The sequence below is a fragment of the Cladosporium halotolerans genome (assembly GCF_011745625.1).
Source record: "Cladosporium halotolerans strain TM138-S3 chromosome Unknown Sca55, whole genome shotgun sequence".
Taxonomy (NCBI): Eukaryota; Fungi; Ascomycota; class Dothideomycetes; order Cladosporiales; family Cladosporiaceae; genus Cladosporium; species Cladosporium halotolerans.
The window spans coordinates 1-16089 of NW_027191506.1; the positions used below are offsets into that span (position 1 = coordinate 1).

At 55.3% G+C, this 16089-nt stretch overlaps 2 protein-coding genes across 2 annotated transcripts; both read right to left on the minus strand.

The window, feature by feature from the left end:
• Positions 1-8344: 8344 nt before the first annotated feature.
• WHR41_09160 (uncharacterized protein) lies at positions 8345-10288 on the minus strand (the record flags this gene model as incomplete). The annotated part of the gene is made up of 3 exons (XM_069377764.1): positions 8345-8631; positions 8685-10133; positions 10207-10288. The coding sequence occupies 3 exons, from the start codon at positions 10286-10288 to the stop codon at positions 8345-8347; spliced, it is 1818 nt and encodes a 605-aa protein (XP_069225393.1).
• A 3584-nt stretch (positions 10289-13872) lies between these two features.
• WHR41_09161 (uncharacterized protein) lies at positions 13873-15921 on the minus strand (the record flags this gene model as incomplete). Its single annotated transcript, XM_069377765.1, has 1 exon — positions 13873-15921. The coding sequence occupies one exon, from the start codon at positions 15919-15921 to the stop codon at positions 13873-13875; it is 2049 nt and encodes a 682-aa protein (XP_069225394.1).
• Positions 15922-16089: the final 168 nt, after the last annotated feature.

The window sequence follows — 16089 nt, forward strand, 5'->3', positions numbered from 1 at the left end:
AGCTCTTGAATCAGCCTTGTGGCGTGACAGGTCAATGGCGTTGAGAAATCTGGCGTCAAGCTCGTCCTTGTGCCTGGCGACGAAACGAGACGACCAGTTCTTTGAAGGCCTCGTGCCACATAGTTCCGAGGGAGTGTTCGAAACAATTCTGGGAGTCGGTGGGAAACATCGCTCGCAGAGCTTCTTGATATGCTTCACAAGCTCTTTCTCTTGTGCGTTATTCAGTAATCTTTTAGACTCGTGATGTTGGGCCAAATCTGTGGTCATCAGGCGGAAGCGTCTGCTAAGCGTTGATATGTTCACGCCATGAATTCTTGCTACCATAGATATATTTGGCAATTCGCATAAACCCAGCTCCGCAAGCGCCGCGTCCATGACAGCAAAGTCCGTACAGATATCGCGTGGTAAACAAAGCGTGTCATGACCGCATCGCGCGTGCACGCAGTGTGTCTGTGCACGCAGTGATTGATTGATTGATTGATTTATTCCATTAAGTCTTTGACCCCAGTCGTGATGGGGGTGCGGGTGTACCGCTAGCTGCCCATATGGGGCGCTATGTAGACTATGTACATTGTCGTTGCCATTGCTGCCATTTTGGTTCTCCGCTCTGCTGCTTCGAGCGGAGCGTCGGGTCGGGCTCGGGCGGCCTCCGGGCCGTTCGGCGCTTAGCGCTACGCCCGACTCGGCTAGTTAGACCAAGAGTTTCGGCGGCCTTGGCTGTGCGATGTGTACTACGGCGTGTGGCCGAAATGACCTGGGGCTCTTGATTGGGGTTGCCTTAGCTGCCAGGCGGGCGTGTTATTCGTTCTCGTCCGCCTTTTCGGCGTAGAGCTGTGTCTGTGTATTCCTGAACTGGGTCAGGAGACCTGTACGGCGTAAAAAGTGTGCTGCGTTAGCGGCTGATGTTGCCGAAGAGAGTAGATTGCGGAGAGGTGTGTGGAAGGCGTGAATGTACGCCCTCCCGAACACCTCCTTCCTGAGCGCGGCATACTCAGGGCATTCGCACAGTACGTGCTGGACCGTTTCGACTGCCTCGCCGCACCCTCGACAACTGCTTGTTGGGCGTTTGTTGATCTTGGCGAGGTAGCCGTTCAGTCCGATTTTTCCCGTCCGTGCCTGGACGAGGATAGATGACTGGGCCTTTCCCGGCGCGAGCTTGCCGCAGATCGTCCGCAAAGTCTTCGCCGTCTGGTACGGGTCTTCGTCGAAATGGAGTCGGTAATATGCGCCAGCCGGGGATGATTCCCAGAGCGACCTCCAGTGACCTCGTGCGGCCTGCTGGATATGTCGACGGTAAGCCGATCGGAGGGTACTCCGTCCTACGATCTCTCTTGCCCGGGGGCCGCTTTGTTCGCGTCCGTCCCCTGGTGGCCTCCATCCCGTCGCCTCCTTCGCGAGGACATCTGCGACCTCATTCCCTTCGACATCCGCGTGGCCCGGGATCCATCGCAGCTCGATTTGAATTTCGCGTTTCCTCAACTTCGATATGAGCGCGGCGATGGTCTCGAGGATGTGTTGTCCTGACTGCCTGTCCGGTCGCCGGCAGGAGAGAAGTGCGCTTTGGCTGTCCGAGAACACGACGATCCTGCGCAGCAGCGGTCTATTGCGACCTGCAGAGCGGCGGAGGAGGTCATAGGTCCTCTTCAACGCCATGTAGATGCCGTATAGCTCGGCGGCGTACACGTTGCTCTCCCGGAAGGGGCCCACATACCGTTGCTGTGACCACGCCTTCCCGCCAGGCTCCCTCGGAGCGTAGACCGCGGAGCCGACTTCCCCCCTGATAGCGCTCCCATCCGTGTAGTGGGGAAGACTTCTAGTCTGAAAAGTCGCAACTATATTGTGTCTTGATCATCATCGTCAGCTGCCTATCGATTGTTGAGTTTATTGAAGAAAAAGCTATTCATCACGTAGATATTGTGTCTTCTAGGCGCACCTGTCAATGGCTGCCGTTGTACGCCCGCCGTCGCAGCCGGACGAGAGCGCGTCGCCCGCGTTGACGCGTCCAAGCCGACAACGCGTCTCACACACCGAGGTCGACTATCGGAAACTGCACCGAGGAATATTGGCAAAGGAAACAGCTCTGTCTCAAGCATCAGGGAAGAGCAGCGAAACTTCGGAGTCTCGGCTGGACACTGTTTTGAAGGGCATTGCCGGCGTGCGCGAATCTGTTGACGGGCGCTTCGCCCTCGTTCAGGAGGCCATCGAACAAGTACCGGACATCGGACAAGTGAAAGAGACCGTATCGGAAGAAGTAAGGGACCTTGTTCAAGAGTAATTGAAGGCCACCGTACAACGCGAGATTGTAGAGGCTATTAGGGACGAGGTCAAGAGCGCCGTGCAACAGCAGGTGAGTGGGGTAGTTCGTCGGGAGGTCAAGGAGGTGGTGCAGCAAGAGGTCAAAAGTATCGTGAAGCAAGAAGTCCAAAGTATCGTGCAGCGAGAGGTCATGAACATTGTCACGGAGATGGTCACTGCGATCGTTCAACAGCAGGTTACTACCATAGTCCAACAGCAGGTCACATCTATCGTCCAGGAGCAGGTCACAGCCATCGTCGAAAAGCAGCTATCTAGCATTCAACCGTTGAGCAATCAAGCATCTAGCCCAAATCCGTCGTACGCCGACGTCGCGCGCACCCCACCAGGCAGTCACCCCAGTAACCTGAGGACGCTCTCCAATCAGACAACCCCATCAACTTTGACTGACACGCTGTACTGCACGTTGGACGTTTCCAACGTGGAAGAGGAGGAGAGGGACAGGGCGAATGCAAGCACAATCAGACAGGAGGTCGAGGAAGGCATGAGAAAGGGTGATGGGGGAAGCGGGTGGCGGTGTGTGGCGGTAACGAGGGACCCTCGCAATTCCGGCCGTATTCGCATCACCTGCCGGGATGAAGAGGAGTTGGCTCGGGTCAAGGGGGTGGCCGAGAGGGCGAAGGCGAGCGGAGCGCGCGTGCTGCGCGACCAATGGTACCCCGTCAAGGTGGACAACGCGTGCAGGACGGCGGTGCTGGATGAGAATGGAGAGCTGCGGGGCGGTGCGACGGAACTGATGGAGAAAGAGAACGAGGTGAAGATTGCCAAACTGTCGTGGCTCAGCCGAAAGGATTCGCCGAAGGCGTACGGGTCTATGGTCGTGTATGTGACGAAGCGCGCCGACGCAGCAAGGCTCCTGGAGGGCCAGTACTTCAACGTGGACGGAGAGTCCGCTTTCACCCGGGTGTTCGAACCCAGACGCGGACCGATGCAGTGCTTCAAGTGTCTGGGGCTTGGCCACAGGGCGCTTTCGTGTACCAGACCGCAGTTGTGCAGTAGGTGCGCTCAACCAGGCCACCGTCGCAGCGAATGCCAGGCGGACAATCCGAAGTGTGCGGTGTGCAACGGACCACACGAATCGTCTAGCCGCCAATGTCGGATTGTCTACCCAGCAACTGATGTCTAGATTGATGAGGTTCTTGCAACTGAATGTGCAGAAGCAGCGCAGCGTGCAGCACAGCATGATGAACGACGAGAATTTGAAAGACTACGCAGCCTTGATGGTTAGCGAACCGCATGTTTTCGAGATGGATGGGAAGCTGGCAACGAGCCCGATGGGGCACCAAGGCTGGACGGCCATACTACCCAGCGAGAGGCATGACGGGAGGTGGGCGATCCGTAGCATGCTTTGGGTGCGCAGAGACATCGAATGTGAGCAGGTCGAAGTGCCGTCAGCGGATCTCACGGTCGCGCTACTGCGTCTGCCAGATCGATCAGTCTTGGTGGCATCAGTGTACGTCAATGGTGGCAATGCGTCGGCGCTGTCCCAAACGATGGATCTTCTCGGTGAGGCAGTCCGCAGCGCTGGACACCGCGGTGGGCCGCGCCTCGACTTGGTTATTGCCGGGGACTTCAACCGCCACGACCAATTGTGGGGCGGAGACGAGGTGCTGTCGCAGCGTCAAGGCGAGGCAGACCCGATCATCGATTTCATGGGGGAGTGGAGCCTCGCGAGCCTACTGCCTCGAGGTACCAAGACATGGCAGGACAGTAGGTACGCGACGACGATCGACCTGATGTTGGTATCACAGGAGCTGGCGGCGAATGTGGTGAAGTGCAAGATCCACGACACAGAGCATGGGTCTGACCACCGTGCAATCGAGACGACATTCGACGTCGACCTCCCGGAGCGCGTTGTCGAGCCACGTCTACTGTACAAGAACGCTCCATGGAAGGAGATCCGGGAACGGATCGCTCGAACATTGCAGCAACAACGTCGGGGCGTCACGGTTCAGGAGCAAACCGATCGTCTGATGCATGCAGTCCAAGAAGCGGTCTTCGCGCTGACGCCCAAGGCAAAGCCTTGCCCGTACGCGAAGCGAAGGTGGACTCAGGATCTGACGAAGCTCCGGCGGGTGTACACTTACTGGAGGAATAGAGCTCGAGCTCAGCGACGCGGTGGAGAGGCCTTGCCGACACTGGAACAGCAGGCTCGAGCGGCGTCTAAAGAGTACCACGATGCTATACGCAGACAACAAAGGACGCATTGGGACGACTTCCTGGCGGATGACGCCAACATATGGAAGGCAACGCGGTATCTGCAGCCAGACCAAGGATCCAGCTGTTCGAGGATCCCGCAGCTGCGAAGGGCGGATGGATCACTTACGAAGAACACTGCGGAGCAAGCGGAGCAGCTGCTCGCGACCTTCTTTCCGCAACTGCCTGAGAATATAGAGGAGGAAGGTGACAGGCCACAAAGAACTGCTGTTGCCATGCCGCAGCTGACCAGAGAGGAGATTGCGAGCTGTCTCATGAAGACCAAACCGTGGAAGGCAGCAAGGGAAGACGGAATCCCGGCCGGCGTGTGGAGACAGGTATGGCCGGCCGTGAGTGAGAGTGTCCGCCACCTGTTTCAAACCTCCCTCGACACAGGAGTGATTCCTCAGCAATGGAAAGTGGCAAAGATCATTCCGCTCAAGAAGCGTAACAAGGACGACTACACCCTGGCGAAGGCGTGGAGGCCCATCTCACTACTATCGACGCTGGGGAAATTGCTGGAGGCAGTCGTCGCGGAGAGGGTATCGTTTGCGGTCGAGACCTACGGCCTGCTGCCGGCCAACCACTTCGGTGCGAGGAAGCAGAGGTCTGCGGAGCAGGCGCTGTTGCTCCTCCAGGAGTGCATCTACACAGCGTGGAGAAACAAGAGAGTGGTGAGCTTGGTCAGTTTTGATGTGAAAGGCGCCTACAACGGGGTCTACAAAGACAGACTGCTGCAGCGGCTCCAGGCCAGAAGCATCCCCTCAGACTTAGTGAACTGGATCGACGCCTTCTGCTACAAACGCATGGCCACGATCGTGGTGAATGGCCAGGCATCCGACGTGAGAGCACTCGAACAAGCCGGGCTACCGCAAGGCTCCCCTTTGTCTCCGGACAGTCGGCTACTCCCACAGCTTGCGCGATCCAAAGGGCCCAACACGGCCGCCAAACCCTCAACGTGGACTGCAGCCATCGAGCTCGGCGCATCGAATGGTCAAGCTGATAAACAAGCCAGGAGCTGAATGGGAATTGGTCAGATGGGCGCAAGGCGTGAGCGCAAGCAGTACAGGAGGGGCCGAAGCCATACCTGCTTTGACTGCGATGAGGAAAAAGAGGGTGACTCGTTGAGATACTCCACGGTCACGCGGCCGTGCGTGCCAGAAGCGCAACCCTGGAGACTGGGAGGTGTTTGCCTATCCCAAGATGGCTTTCGTGGATGGGGGCTCCACACCTGACATACCGCGAACGCTGGAGCTCCAAAAAGAAAAGGCAAAAAAAGTTCGGCATGACGTCCAAAGAGGTGGCTATCGCGTTTTTTCGGCATAGAGTAAGCGAGGTCATTGGGCGAAAAGAAGGAAGCTTCAAGATATACATGAACATCAGCGACCGCTGGACGAACAGCAGCGGGCAAAAACTCACGCTGAGCTTGCAGGGCCTGGGCACGGAAGCCGAATTTGAACATGCCAATGAGTGTATGAGCAGTGTCATGGGTTGCATCTCGAACAGCAGTGGCGATGGACTGAAAGATGGATTCCACGTGGTGGTGGACTTTGGTCATTCTGGAGTGGTAAGTCTTGGAAGCCAGAGCACCTTTGCAGATCTAATGCTGTACAGAACGTCGGCCTTGTTCAAGTCGCGGATGGGGTCATCCTTAGTCCTCAAGAATATAAAGATCAACCGGGAGGTGCAGGATAAATCAACATGGCCGTGGAAAATGAGGTCCAGTCAATCAACAGGATCAATGGTGCCAAGTCCTCCGAAGTTAATGTCTGGGAAGTGTCCGTGTGTATCGATGCATACTTCAAACCCGAGCCGGAAGCCGAGATCGCCGCCCGGTTTGGACTTTCGGACGAAGAAGCAAATCAAGTGATGGTGCCTGCGAATCTAGCAAACAAGAGTCTTGATCAGCGCCGCACAAAGACTGCGCGCCTACGCTAGACGCCGCTCTAAAATTGGTCCGCGAATCGAAAGTTGAGGTCTGGTTTTACGTGGTGTTGACTGGTCGTGGGTCGCGAAACCCTACGGCCCTCAGAGCCTTCGGGAAGATAATCAGCGAAGATTTTTCGACGGCAGAAGTGCGTCTGGACAAAAAAAGAAACATGTAAGTGATATCGAGAACAAGCTCGAAGTGCTGTTATAAGTGGTGATTGACGATCTGAGCAGCACGGCTGTCATTGCGGGAATGATGACGTTCTCTCGGCCAAGGAAGCGCCTTTGTCGCTCTGGCTCAGAAGCGATCCAGACGGACCGACAAATGAGGATGGTGACGATACCGTGATCCGCATATGCACGCAAGGACAAGACATGAACGAATCGCAGACCGTGCTGGAGCGCTTATCAGCATCGCATCCCGTACACCACGAGCTCCGTACACCCGAGGATGGACATCCCTCACTCGATCTCTCCGTCTTTGGAACACCGGCCGGCATTTCTGAAAAGGACGTCATAGAAGGTTGGAATCTCGACAAGTTTGCCGTCACCAATGCTGGCAAGGTGACCGAATTTTCAAAATTTTATTGAACGGCAACTACCAGAATCAACCGTCACCCCCAGCAGAAAAGTCTGTCATGTGTATCTATCCGCGATGATATTTAAGGTGGAGTTCTACGCTACCTTTGCGTCCGATAGACGCACCGTCAAGGCATTGGAGAAGACGCCGTTTGGAAGTCGCCTTTCATGAAGGGCAACTCACTCCGAAATGGCAAAAGTACGGAGGCATCAATTTGAGCTTTGTTAAACTGAGACAAGTTGCCAGATCAGAGTTGCTACTGAGGGCCTCAACCAAATTCACCAGCACCAGCAGGGCAGCGGTCAGAGGCCACCACTGTGCTCGGTTCGCCGTCAGATACTACCAAGTCCGCGTTGGACAAAATACGTTCTGGAATGGGCAGCAAAAAGAGGAAGTCAACGCATCCAAGCAGCGGTCGACAACTCCCAAGGCACTTCCAACGGTATCGATTCTTTCCATTCAGCACACTTCTGCAGAAGTAGGATCCCTTTGTCCGGCAAAAGCTTCTCTCCACGGATATTGCCATATCTGCATGTTCTTTGGTGCTAGGCCGGCGATACAGCTGCCGGTCCGGAAGGCGTCAGTGTCTATCTCAAGACTAGCATGTATCACACCACTAGCTTTGACATCATCATAAATTCGCAATCTTGTTGGAGATAGACTCTGCCTTAGGCTTTGACGACGGTCTTCTGACTCCTCAAAAGAGATTCGCTCGTTGACCACCGGAATGGTCACTGTTTTGGGCAGACACTTTATGTACGATATCGGGATACCGTGGCGAGCATGATTGTACGTTAGAGCGATGCGAGAGCACACATAAATTTAGAAGCCAGGGAAGTCATAATTCCTGTAAGCTACAGTATACGGCTTATGATTACTAACCCTTCTGTCTCTCTTTCTCTGTTTGTATTATAGCTCTTCAAGTTATGAACACGTGATCTAGGCATCAACTGGCTTGCGACTGAGACCGTCTATGGCTCTGTTTCTGATTTCTGGGCGGCAATACCTACGCACCGTGCACCCTGCCTCGCGCCCGTGACACTTGCCCTTGACACCCTCACCTTCGCTCCGATCACAGCCTGCTCGTGATACTATACAGTGTTTGCTTCAAGAATTCAGACAATATAACCATTTTGCAAAGGTGTGTAATAAGGATTTTCGAGCATATTGATCTCGACTTCATTGACTGATCAATCGATAGAGCATCCTTCGCCGTCCAATATATTGTTCTCCAAGTTTTGTATCCGATTGTTTATGATTGGAAGTTGCTGATTTAACAGATAAGTCATGATGGCCTTCGATAATTTTGAGGTCTGCTTACCCTCTCTACGGGAAGTGAGGAGTATTCAGAGCAAGGCCCATAGTGATACCACCGATTAGGGCGGCCGCAGGAACCGTGATAAACCAAGAGCCCAGAATTAGGAAGACTCGCTTCCAGTTCACGGCGCGGAGGCTGCCGTTGCAGAGACCGGACCCCACTGTCGCGCCGGTGATACACATGGTGGTGGAGACAGGCAAGCTATATTGCGAGAAGACAAGGACTGTGATAGCGGCGCCTAATTCCATAGAGGCGCCACGACTGGGCGAGTGGTACGTGATCTTGTTGCCCATAACTGCGATAATCGATTAATTTACTGTTTCATGTCTGCGTAACAGAGAGACGTACCCTTCATAATGTTGTAACCGTAGGTGATGAAGCCGATGTCAAGTGCGACGACTATGACAGCAATCTGCCAGAGAGGCACGGGTTCTTTGCTAGCAGCAGGGTTACCAGTAGTCCAAGCAGCATACATGCCAGCCCAAACACCGACCGCGTTGCCAACGTCGCCAGCACCATGTGCAAATGAAGCAGTGCATGCCGTGATAATCTGGATGAAAGAGTACAAATATTCGACCTCGTTGGGATATTTCGGAGCATGCGCGTAAGTTCGAGCCATGCGCTTGCCCTCTGGTGTGCCCTCAATACCAAGTTGGGCAGTGTGAATGTCGTAGTGAGCACCATATAGGGCCCCTACCACGATCATTGCCGGAAAGCGCTTGAGGACAGTGCGCATGTTTTCAAACTCGTGTAAGGAACCAGCACCAAGAGGATTGGTGTGCAAGACACGCATAGCCCACCCCAGAGGATTGTTCTTCTTGCGGAGGTTGGCATGATGTCGCTCTGTAGCTTCATCCATCATGAGCCTGTAATCAGCATGGGTGATTCCACGCATACCGCCGGCCTCATTGTCAAGAGCAGACCCAGAGGGTGCTTTGCCAGTGTTATCGGCGCCCTTACCCTCAGCTTCGATAGTCGTTGCCTGTGCAGATTGTCTATCCTCGTCGCTATGCTGAATGACAGCAAAGTCCGGGATCTTGGCGTTAACGGCGTCCGCTGGAACCGTGCGGTTGAACAGGAAAGGGCCCACGAGAATATCAATCAGACTTAGGGTGTAGTCTTTTTTGATGACTTTCGCGTGCGTGTAAGGCAGGAAAAAAAGTGCGGAGAGGAAGAAAAGACCCCAGCCAACACCCATGGTTACCGTCGCAATGTACCAGGCAGGCTTTTCCCCAAGACCAAGCCTGGGGCTGCCCTTGTATACAATTGTAAGCGTGCAGATGGTCCCGGCGATCAAAAAGAAGAAAGGTGAAGTCCACACAGCCCAATAAACAGCGTTCTCCCTACGCATGTGGACAACCACTTTGATGAGCGTGAAAATGGTTGCACCGAAGCAGGCAGATATGACGGGTGCCATAAGAAGACCGGCAAAAATGGCACCGACTCCAGACCCGCTGCTCCAGCCCCATGTAACGCCACTCGCACCGACAGTCGCAACCCCTACGCCAACGAGCGAGGAGACGAGCGAATACGTCGAAGACACAGTGATGTTGTTCTTACTGCACCACATAACCCAAGAACCAGCGCCACAGGCGGCGCATGCGAAGGCCAGAAGCTGAACGCCGGCGTTGCCTTGGAAAGCCTCGGGGGAGATGATGCCATTCTTGATCGTCGAGGCAGTTCGCGCGCCCACGGTAAGTGCACCAAGCAATTCGAAGATTGTTGCGCAGACCATTGCGTTTCGATATGTGAGGGAGCGGGAAGAAACGCTTGTTGCCCATGAATTCGCCACATCGTCTGAGTACACATGCTTGTTAGCGTCAAAGCTGTCAACCGAGTGTCATAATGCTGGAACGCATGCAATACTAACTGGCCCCATTGTTGTATGCTTCTAACAAAGCAAAGCAAGTGCCTAGTGCAAAGACGTAGGTGTATTCGTCAAGCACTGGCATTGGATTTCGTTTCCTTAAACGAAGCTTCGATCACGAGTGGTAGAAGTGTCGAGGACTGTCAAGACAATGGAGAAAGTTGTGCTCTGGATCACCGGCAATGGTCTTCCCTAAATAGCACTCAAACCGCTGAAAATTCCCTCAACCATCCTCTTCTACTTAGAGACCACGAAGGTCGCCCTTGCAGTCGCCAAGGCGGTGCGCAGTATGCCCAGACCTGTAAAGCGTGCAGAAACTCGGGCACGCAAGCCAGCCACGTGCTATGAATGCTTCCACGTGCGCTTGTCGAGCTTGTTCATAGGACTTACCGTCCATGGCTAGCTGCTCGATCAATGTATGCTCCAGCGGAGTAGGACCAACAGCTAGGGTTGTCTTGGTTAAGCGTTGGTGGAGCCCCTCTATTTCCTCAGCTAGTAGCGGCCTTTGCAATGACCAGAAAGCTCAGCCTGATGCATCAAGTCGGAACTGTCCGAGCCAATAGGAAGCTGCTGTCGACACATGTGACTTCGGAAGTGGCAATTCACGCGACCAGTGGACACCGCGATGATGATGATGATGATGATTTTCATTCAGGCTATGCACGGAGACCGTATGAGCCGTCCCTAATCGCTGCCTAAAAATACCATAAAAATCGCCTTGCACTCATGGCCCGAGAGATTGACCAACACCTCAACCGACCCTCATGTCCAAAGAACGAGACAGTCTGCCAGTCTGGTAAAGAAAACGGATGGAAGCTTTGACGACCTTCAGATCCGGCTTCCAACTTTCGCGTGGGCCGTCCACGAACTTGCCCGTCCTTGCGTCCTTACGACCGCTCCATCCTCCTAGCAAGCATGAAGCGTCACCCCACCTGTCGCCTGCCGCTTCCCGCAGTGCTTTGCGGGCTTCAGCATACTTGTCGCAGTGCAGCAGCACATGTAGCACTGTCTCCTCACCGCGTCCACACTCACAGGTCGGACTGTCTGCCAGCTTCTTCCTGAAAAGACAGGCGTTCAAGCCGCAGTGCTCCGTCCGAGCCTGCCCCAAGATGGAAGCCTCGTCGGACGACAGCGCCCCGTATAGACGGAGCGTGTGCTTGCCCGACCAAGCCTTGTCCATCTTCCACGTGTAGTATTTCACGCAGACATCATCCTCGTTGGTATGCAGGTGCTTGGCCCGCTCTGCCCTGACCAAGCGCAGCACTCCCGACAGCTCGCGCACCCTCTCGGCCGGGGCGGCTGTGAGTTCGCTGCCGTTGTCGATGACTGATGTTGCAGCCTGTTTCGCTTCAGCAACACCGCGGATACCTTTGTCACAGGGAACGAGGAAGACTGTCACCCGATGGCCGACGCTCTCCATTTCGAGGACGGCACCTGCAATCTTGGGCACCACTTCTCTCCCGCACCCCACCTTGTGCCCCTTTTCGATTGCTGACAGCGCTTCACTACTCGTCGTTGCTACGTAAACGTGCGCTGTCTTGCGCAGCGTGTCCCTCGCGTGTTCGAGAGCATACAGTATGGCAGTTAGCTCAGCACTGGCAAGTGAGCACGCGGAAGCCTCCGCCATCGCTTGCTGCTTGACTGTGCCGGTCGACATGCGATACTTGATGATCGCTGCCGCGCCGATCTGTTCATCCTGCGTCTGCGCAGCCGCATAATACAGATACGCGCCCCGGAAGCGAAGGGAGCGACACAGCTGCACTGCTTCAGCGGACTCTAAATATAGTACCGATCCTTTCAGAGCCTGCCATGGTGGCCCTCAGAATTGCGATAGGGTCGCGGCATGGCCCCCATCATAGAGGCCCCTATCTCAAGCCCGCCTATATTCCAAGGCGCCAGCCCTTATCCTGAGATTTGCTCCTTAAGCCCACAGCAAAGGCTCCGCTAGTGGCGATACCGCCTTGTATGAGGAACAAGGCTCCAAGTACGAGTGGGCCAGCGGCTTCCTTCTCTTTGTGTACCGACATGCGAATCGGTCCTTTCGAGCCACGCAGGCGGTGTCAGCCGTCGCCGCCATTGCGTGCTACGCCCCGCGGCCGGAGCCGTTTCGCGTTACCTCGGGAGGTCTCCCTCGTCGAGGCCGACCATGTCTCGCCGTGTGGGATCGAGGCAACGCCCTAGCCAGCAGCGGAAGCTTCTTTGCCCACTCGACTAACCAACCCTATTCTCGCGTCTTAACAAGTCCGTCGCAGAGGGGCCCTGTCCCTCGAAAGGGCACAGCCCTCGTGTTTTAACAGATCCGCAGAGCGGTGGTCTGTCTCCCAAGATGGAGCACAAAGGCCGGGTCTTAACAAGTTCTCTGCGCCAGTGGCCTGTCCCCTCGCTTTCGCGTGCGGCTTCTATACCGCAACGGGGCGCAAGTCGTCAACCCTCGCCAGCACGCCAGCCAACTGCACATGCGGTGCTGATCCCAGAGCGCTCGTAGGTGAAAGAGTAGGCACAGACCGCATGTGCCCCGCGGAAGCGCGGAACGCGCTGTACGAAGACTGGGCATGTTCCAAGAACCTCAAAACGCGGGATAACGATATAACAAGAGGGATGCAAGAGGAGTCGTCAGATAGTAAAGGAGGGAAGATAGGTAGGAAAATGTGACATATACAACAGTTGCAATGCATAGTGATATTGAGACCCTAAACAGTATTCTAGGGCGATGAAACCATTTAACGTACAGTCAAAGAATGGATGATCTTTCTGCTATACTACTCATGTCTTTTCTCTAGATGACTTGAGAGCTATTGTGGTGAGAAAATTGATTTAATTGTGAGAGAGGAGTCTATATCCTAGTTGTGCGAAGCTAGGGTTCGGATTCTGAATTCGGATTCTGAAGTACCATTGCGCGCTGAGGTAAGCTTAGCTCGTAACGAAACTCATTCCGACGCCTCACAAGATCCAGTAAAATCCAAGAGGAAAAGGTAGGAGAAGATATTTTCCCTCGTGACCCTCCCCTGCGAACTCCGCACAAGGATTTAACCCTACATCCTCCCCTTCCACCTCCAGTCCTACCCACTCCAGCGCCGAGCTTTGCACCAGACGCCCACGACTGTCGTGCGAACACAGCGTCCGATTCTACCGCAACTAAGGCTTGCAAATGAGCGCACACTACAGCGCCGGGGGCCAGTTGGGCGTGGCCAGCTACTTAGAGGCGAAGGAAGCGGACGTTACTGGAGGAAAGCCAGTTCTTGGAGGCACTAGCGTGCTTCCCCCCAAGCTCGAGGCGGAGAGTGAAAAGGTTGAGTTGTCGACAGAGGCGGCCTCGAGCGGAATTTTCTGATTGTTGGAGTGGAAGGGGGGCGAAGGCAGAGGAATTCGTGAAGGCAGAGGAATTCGTGAATGGGAGTGGGTTGTTCAACAGGTGTGGGGTAGTTGCGAGGGAGAGAAGGTTATGTTGTTTTCTGTTCTTATCAAAAAAAATTCACAGATGACGGTGACTACGAGAAAGGAGAGAATGTTCGATGATGATTAAGGATGCAAGGCAGTTGGTGAAATCCATCCCTTTGCGGACTTCCGCGTCGCTGTGCTTTGAGGCAGAAAATTCGCAGCAAGAACAAAGTCGATCCTCTAAAAACAAGAGATGCGCTGCGCTAATAGCGGCAGCTCAGGAAAGCCGCCTCAGTATGTGAAAGCCTCTTCGAAGAAATCAACACTACCATCAGTCACCACCTCTCTAACGGCCTGGCGCACGGAATCTGCAAACGCGCCGGGCCCGCAGACCGTCACGCCCACGGCGCCGATGCGCTGCTGCATCTCCTTGGCCATAACGGTACTTGGATTGCAACGGCCGGGGAACATCTGCACCGAGCCAGTGTTGGAGACGACCTCGCCCTTGTGGCGGGGCTTTGTCACGAAGAGCTGGATGCGGAGCACCTCACGGCGGTGTTCGAGACGCAGGATTTGATCCATCCACTCGCGGACCCACTCCAGCGATTCGGTAGTCGGGATGGACCAGATGAGCAGGATCTTCTGGGTGGCGCAGGTTCCGAGCGCGTACTGGGTAAGCAATTGATGGGCATAGCCGACGCAGTGGGTGATGCCGACACCGCCGGCGAACATGATCATTGTGCCGTACGATTCAAACGTCTCGTGGCCGCCGTATGGGCCTTCGATCGCGCCCCAGGTGGTGAAGACCTTGCTCGGCAAGGCATTGGCGCGCTCGTACAGTTTTCGCGTCATACCGTTCCGCATCCGCACGATGAGGGAGATGGTCGTGACGTCTTTTTTGTGGGAGCCGGGTGCGTTGGTATGTTTGGGCCTGTAGTAGTCAGTGCCAACGGCACTGTCCTTGTACACAGACTTGCGAGGCATAGCATTGGGCCGCCGGGAGACACCAAGGACGTCTTTTGGCTTGTTGTAGGAAATCTTCTCCCGTTCCAGCTCGCGCTCTGATGTCTTCGACTTCTCGGCCCAAGCGATGGAGAAGGGATGACTCAACCAGAGGGAAATTGTCGGCAGGTAAGCGTGCACGCGGCAGCCAGGGGTGTATGTCCAAGGTCTGCGCAGATCAAAGGTCACGCGGCAGGCGTCGCCAGGAAGGGCCTCGACGGTGATCTTGGTGATGCCATTCCTTCGACTGATGTTCAGGTAGCAGATGCGGTAGAACCTCCAGGACCACTCGGCTCCCCAGAGCGCAAAGCAAAGCTCGACGTAAGGCATCTGCGGCAGGCCGGCCGCATCGAGGTGGACGTAGACGCCAATCAGCCCAAACAGGACAAGTAGACGGTGCAGGTTAAGGAAGGTCTCGTAAAAGGCGTGGCGAATGGGCGCCGCCGCCGTGACAAAGATGAAGCTGAACACCACGGTCGCCATCATGCCCCACGCAAAGCTGGTGCTCGTCGCCAGGGAGAGCGCCACTTGCGCACTACCAGCGTCTCTGTGGGCGTTTATGGCCCAGGCGATAGTGTGGAGCACCGCCTCGATCACCATGATTCGCACGCACCACCGATGCATGAGGTTGTAAGCATCATAGCTGACTCGGGTAATGTGGATCAGAGGGTTGTTGCGAAGAGCGAAAAGCACCGTGGGAATGATATTGAGCGCGGCCAGCTGTCCTGTGCGTCCTCGGAGCTCTGCAATGACCGAAGAGCTCTCAGGGTGATCCCAGTCGAGAGCGAGGCAGTAGGCCATGTTACTGAAGCAGTAGAGCAACAGCACGATCATGTGGAACCTGGAGGGCAGAGTGCCCATGCCGACACTGGCATTTTTGATGAATGGGATGCCAAGCTCCCTATTGTGGCGGACCTTGCGGAGAGGCGCGTAGAGTAGGTGCTTCTTGACGTTTGGCCAGAGCCTGCTATGGTTGTACATCCAGTATCTCTGGTCTTCGAGAGGGCCCATGGCACCGATGTGGCGGAGGTGCGCATTGGCCATGTGCAGCCATCTGTACGCGAGGACTATGGCTAGCATGCCGAAGAAGGAGAGTACGAGAGCGTTGCTGAGGAGCCAATTGAGGTTCTGATTGACGCCCTCGAGGCCGTAGACCCAAACATTTTCGGAGAAATTGAGGTTAATGAAATCGCCAAACTCGCCGATGCCATTGGCCGGCTGGGGCGCTGCGTACGGCAAGGCATTTCTCGGCGACATTTTGGCATCACTGGCTACGAGATCGAGCGACGCAGACGTCAGGCCGTCGTGGCAGTACGGGTGGCCGTGGAAGTGGTGCATCGTGAACCGGCACGATGTCAAAGGCCGCGGCGGCGTTCCGGACAAATGTGGTAAGAACGCAAGCGGCCGCCGGGGACGGAGGAGAGAAGACAAGGGCGCAGGCAGAACAGAATCGTCAGGATGGGCGCGCTCGTGAGGTCAAGGGACTTGGAATCCCTATACTCTGCC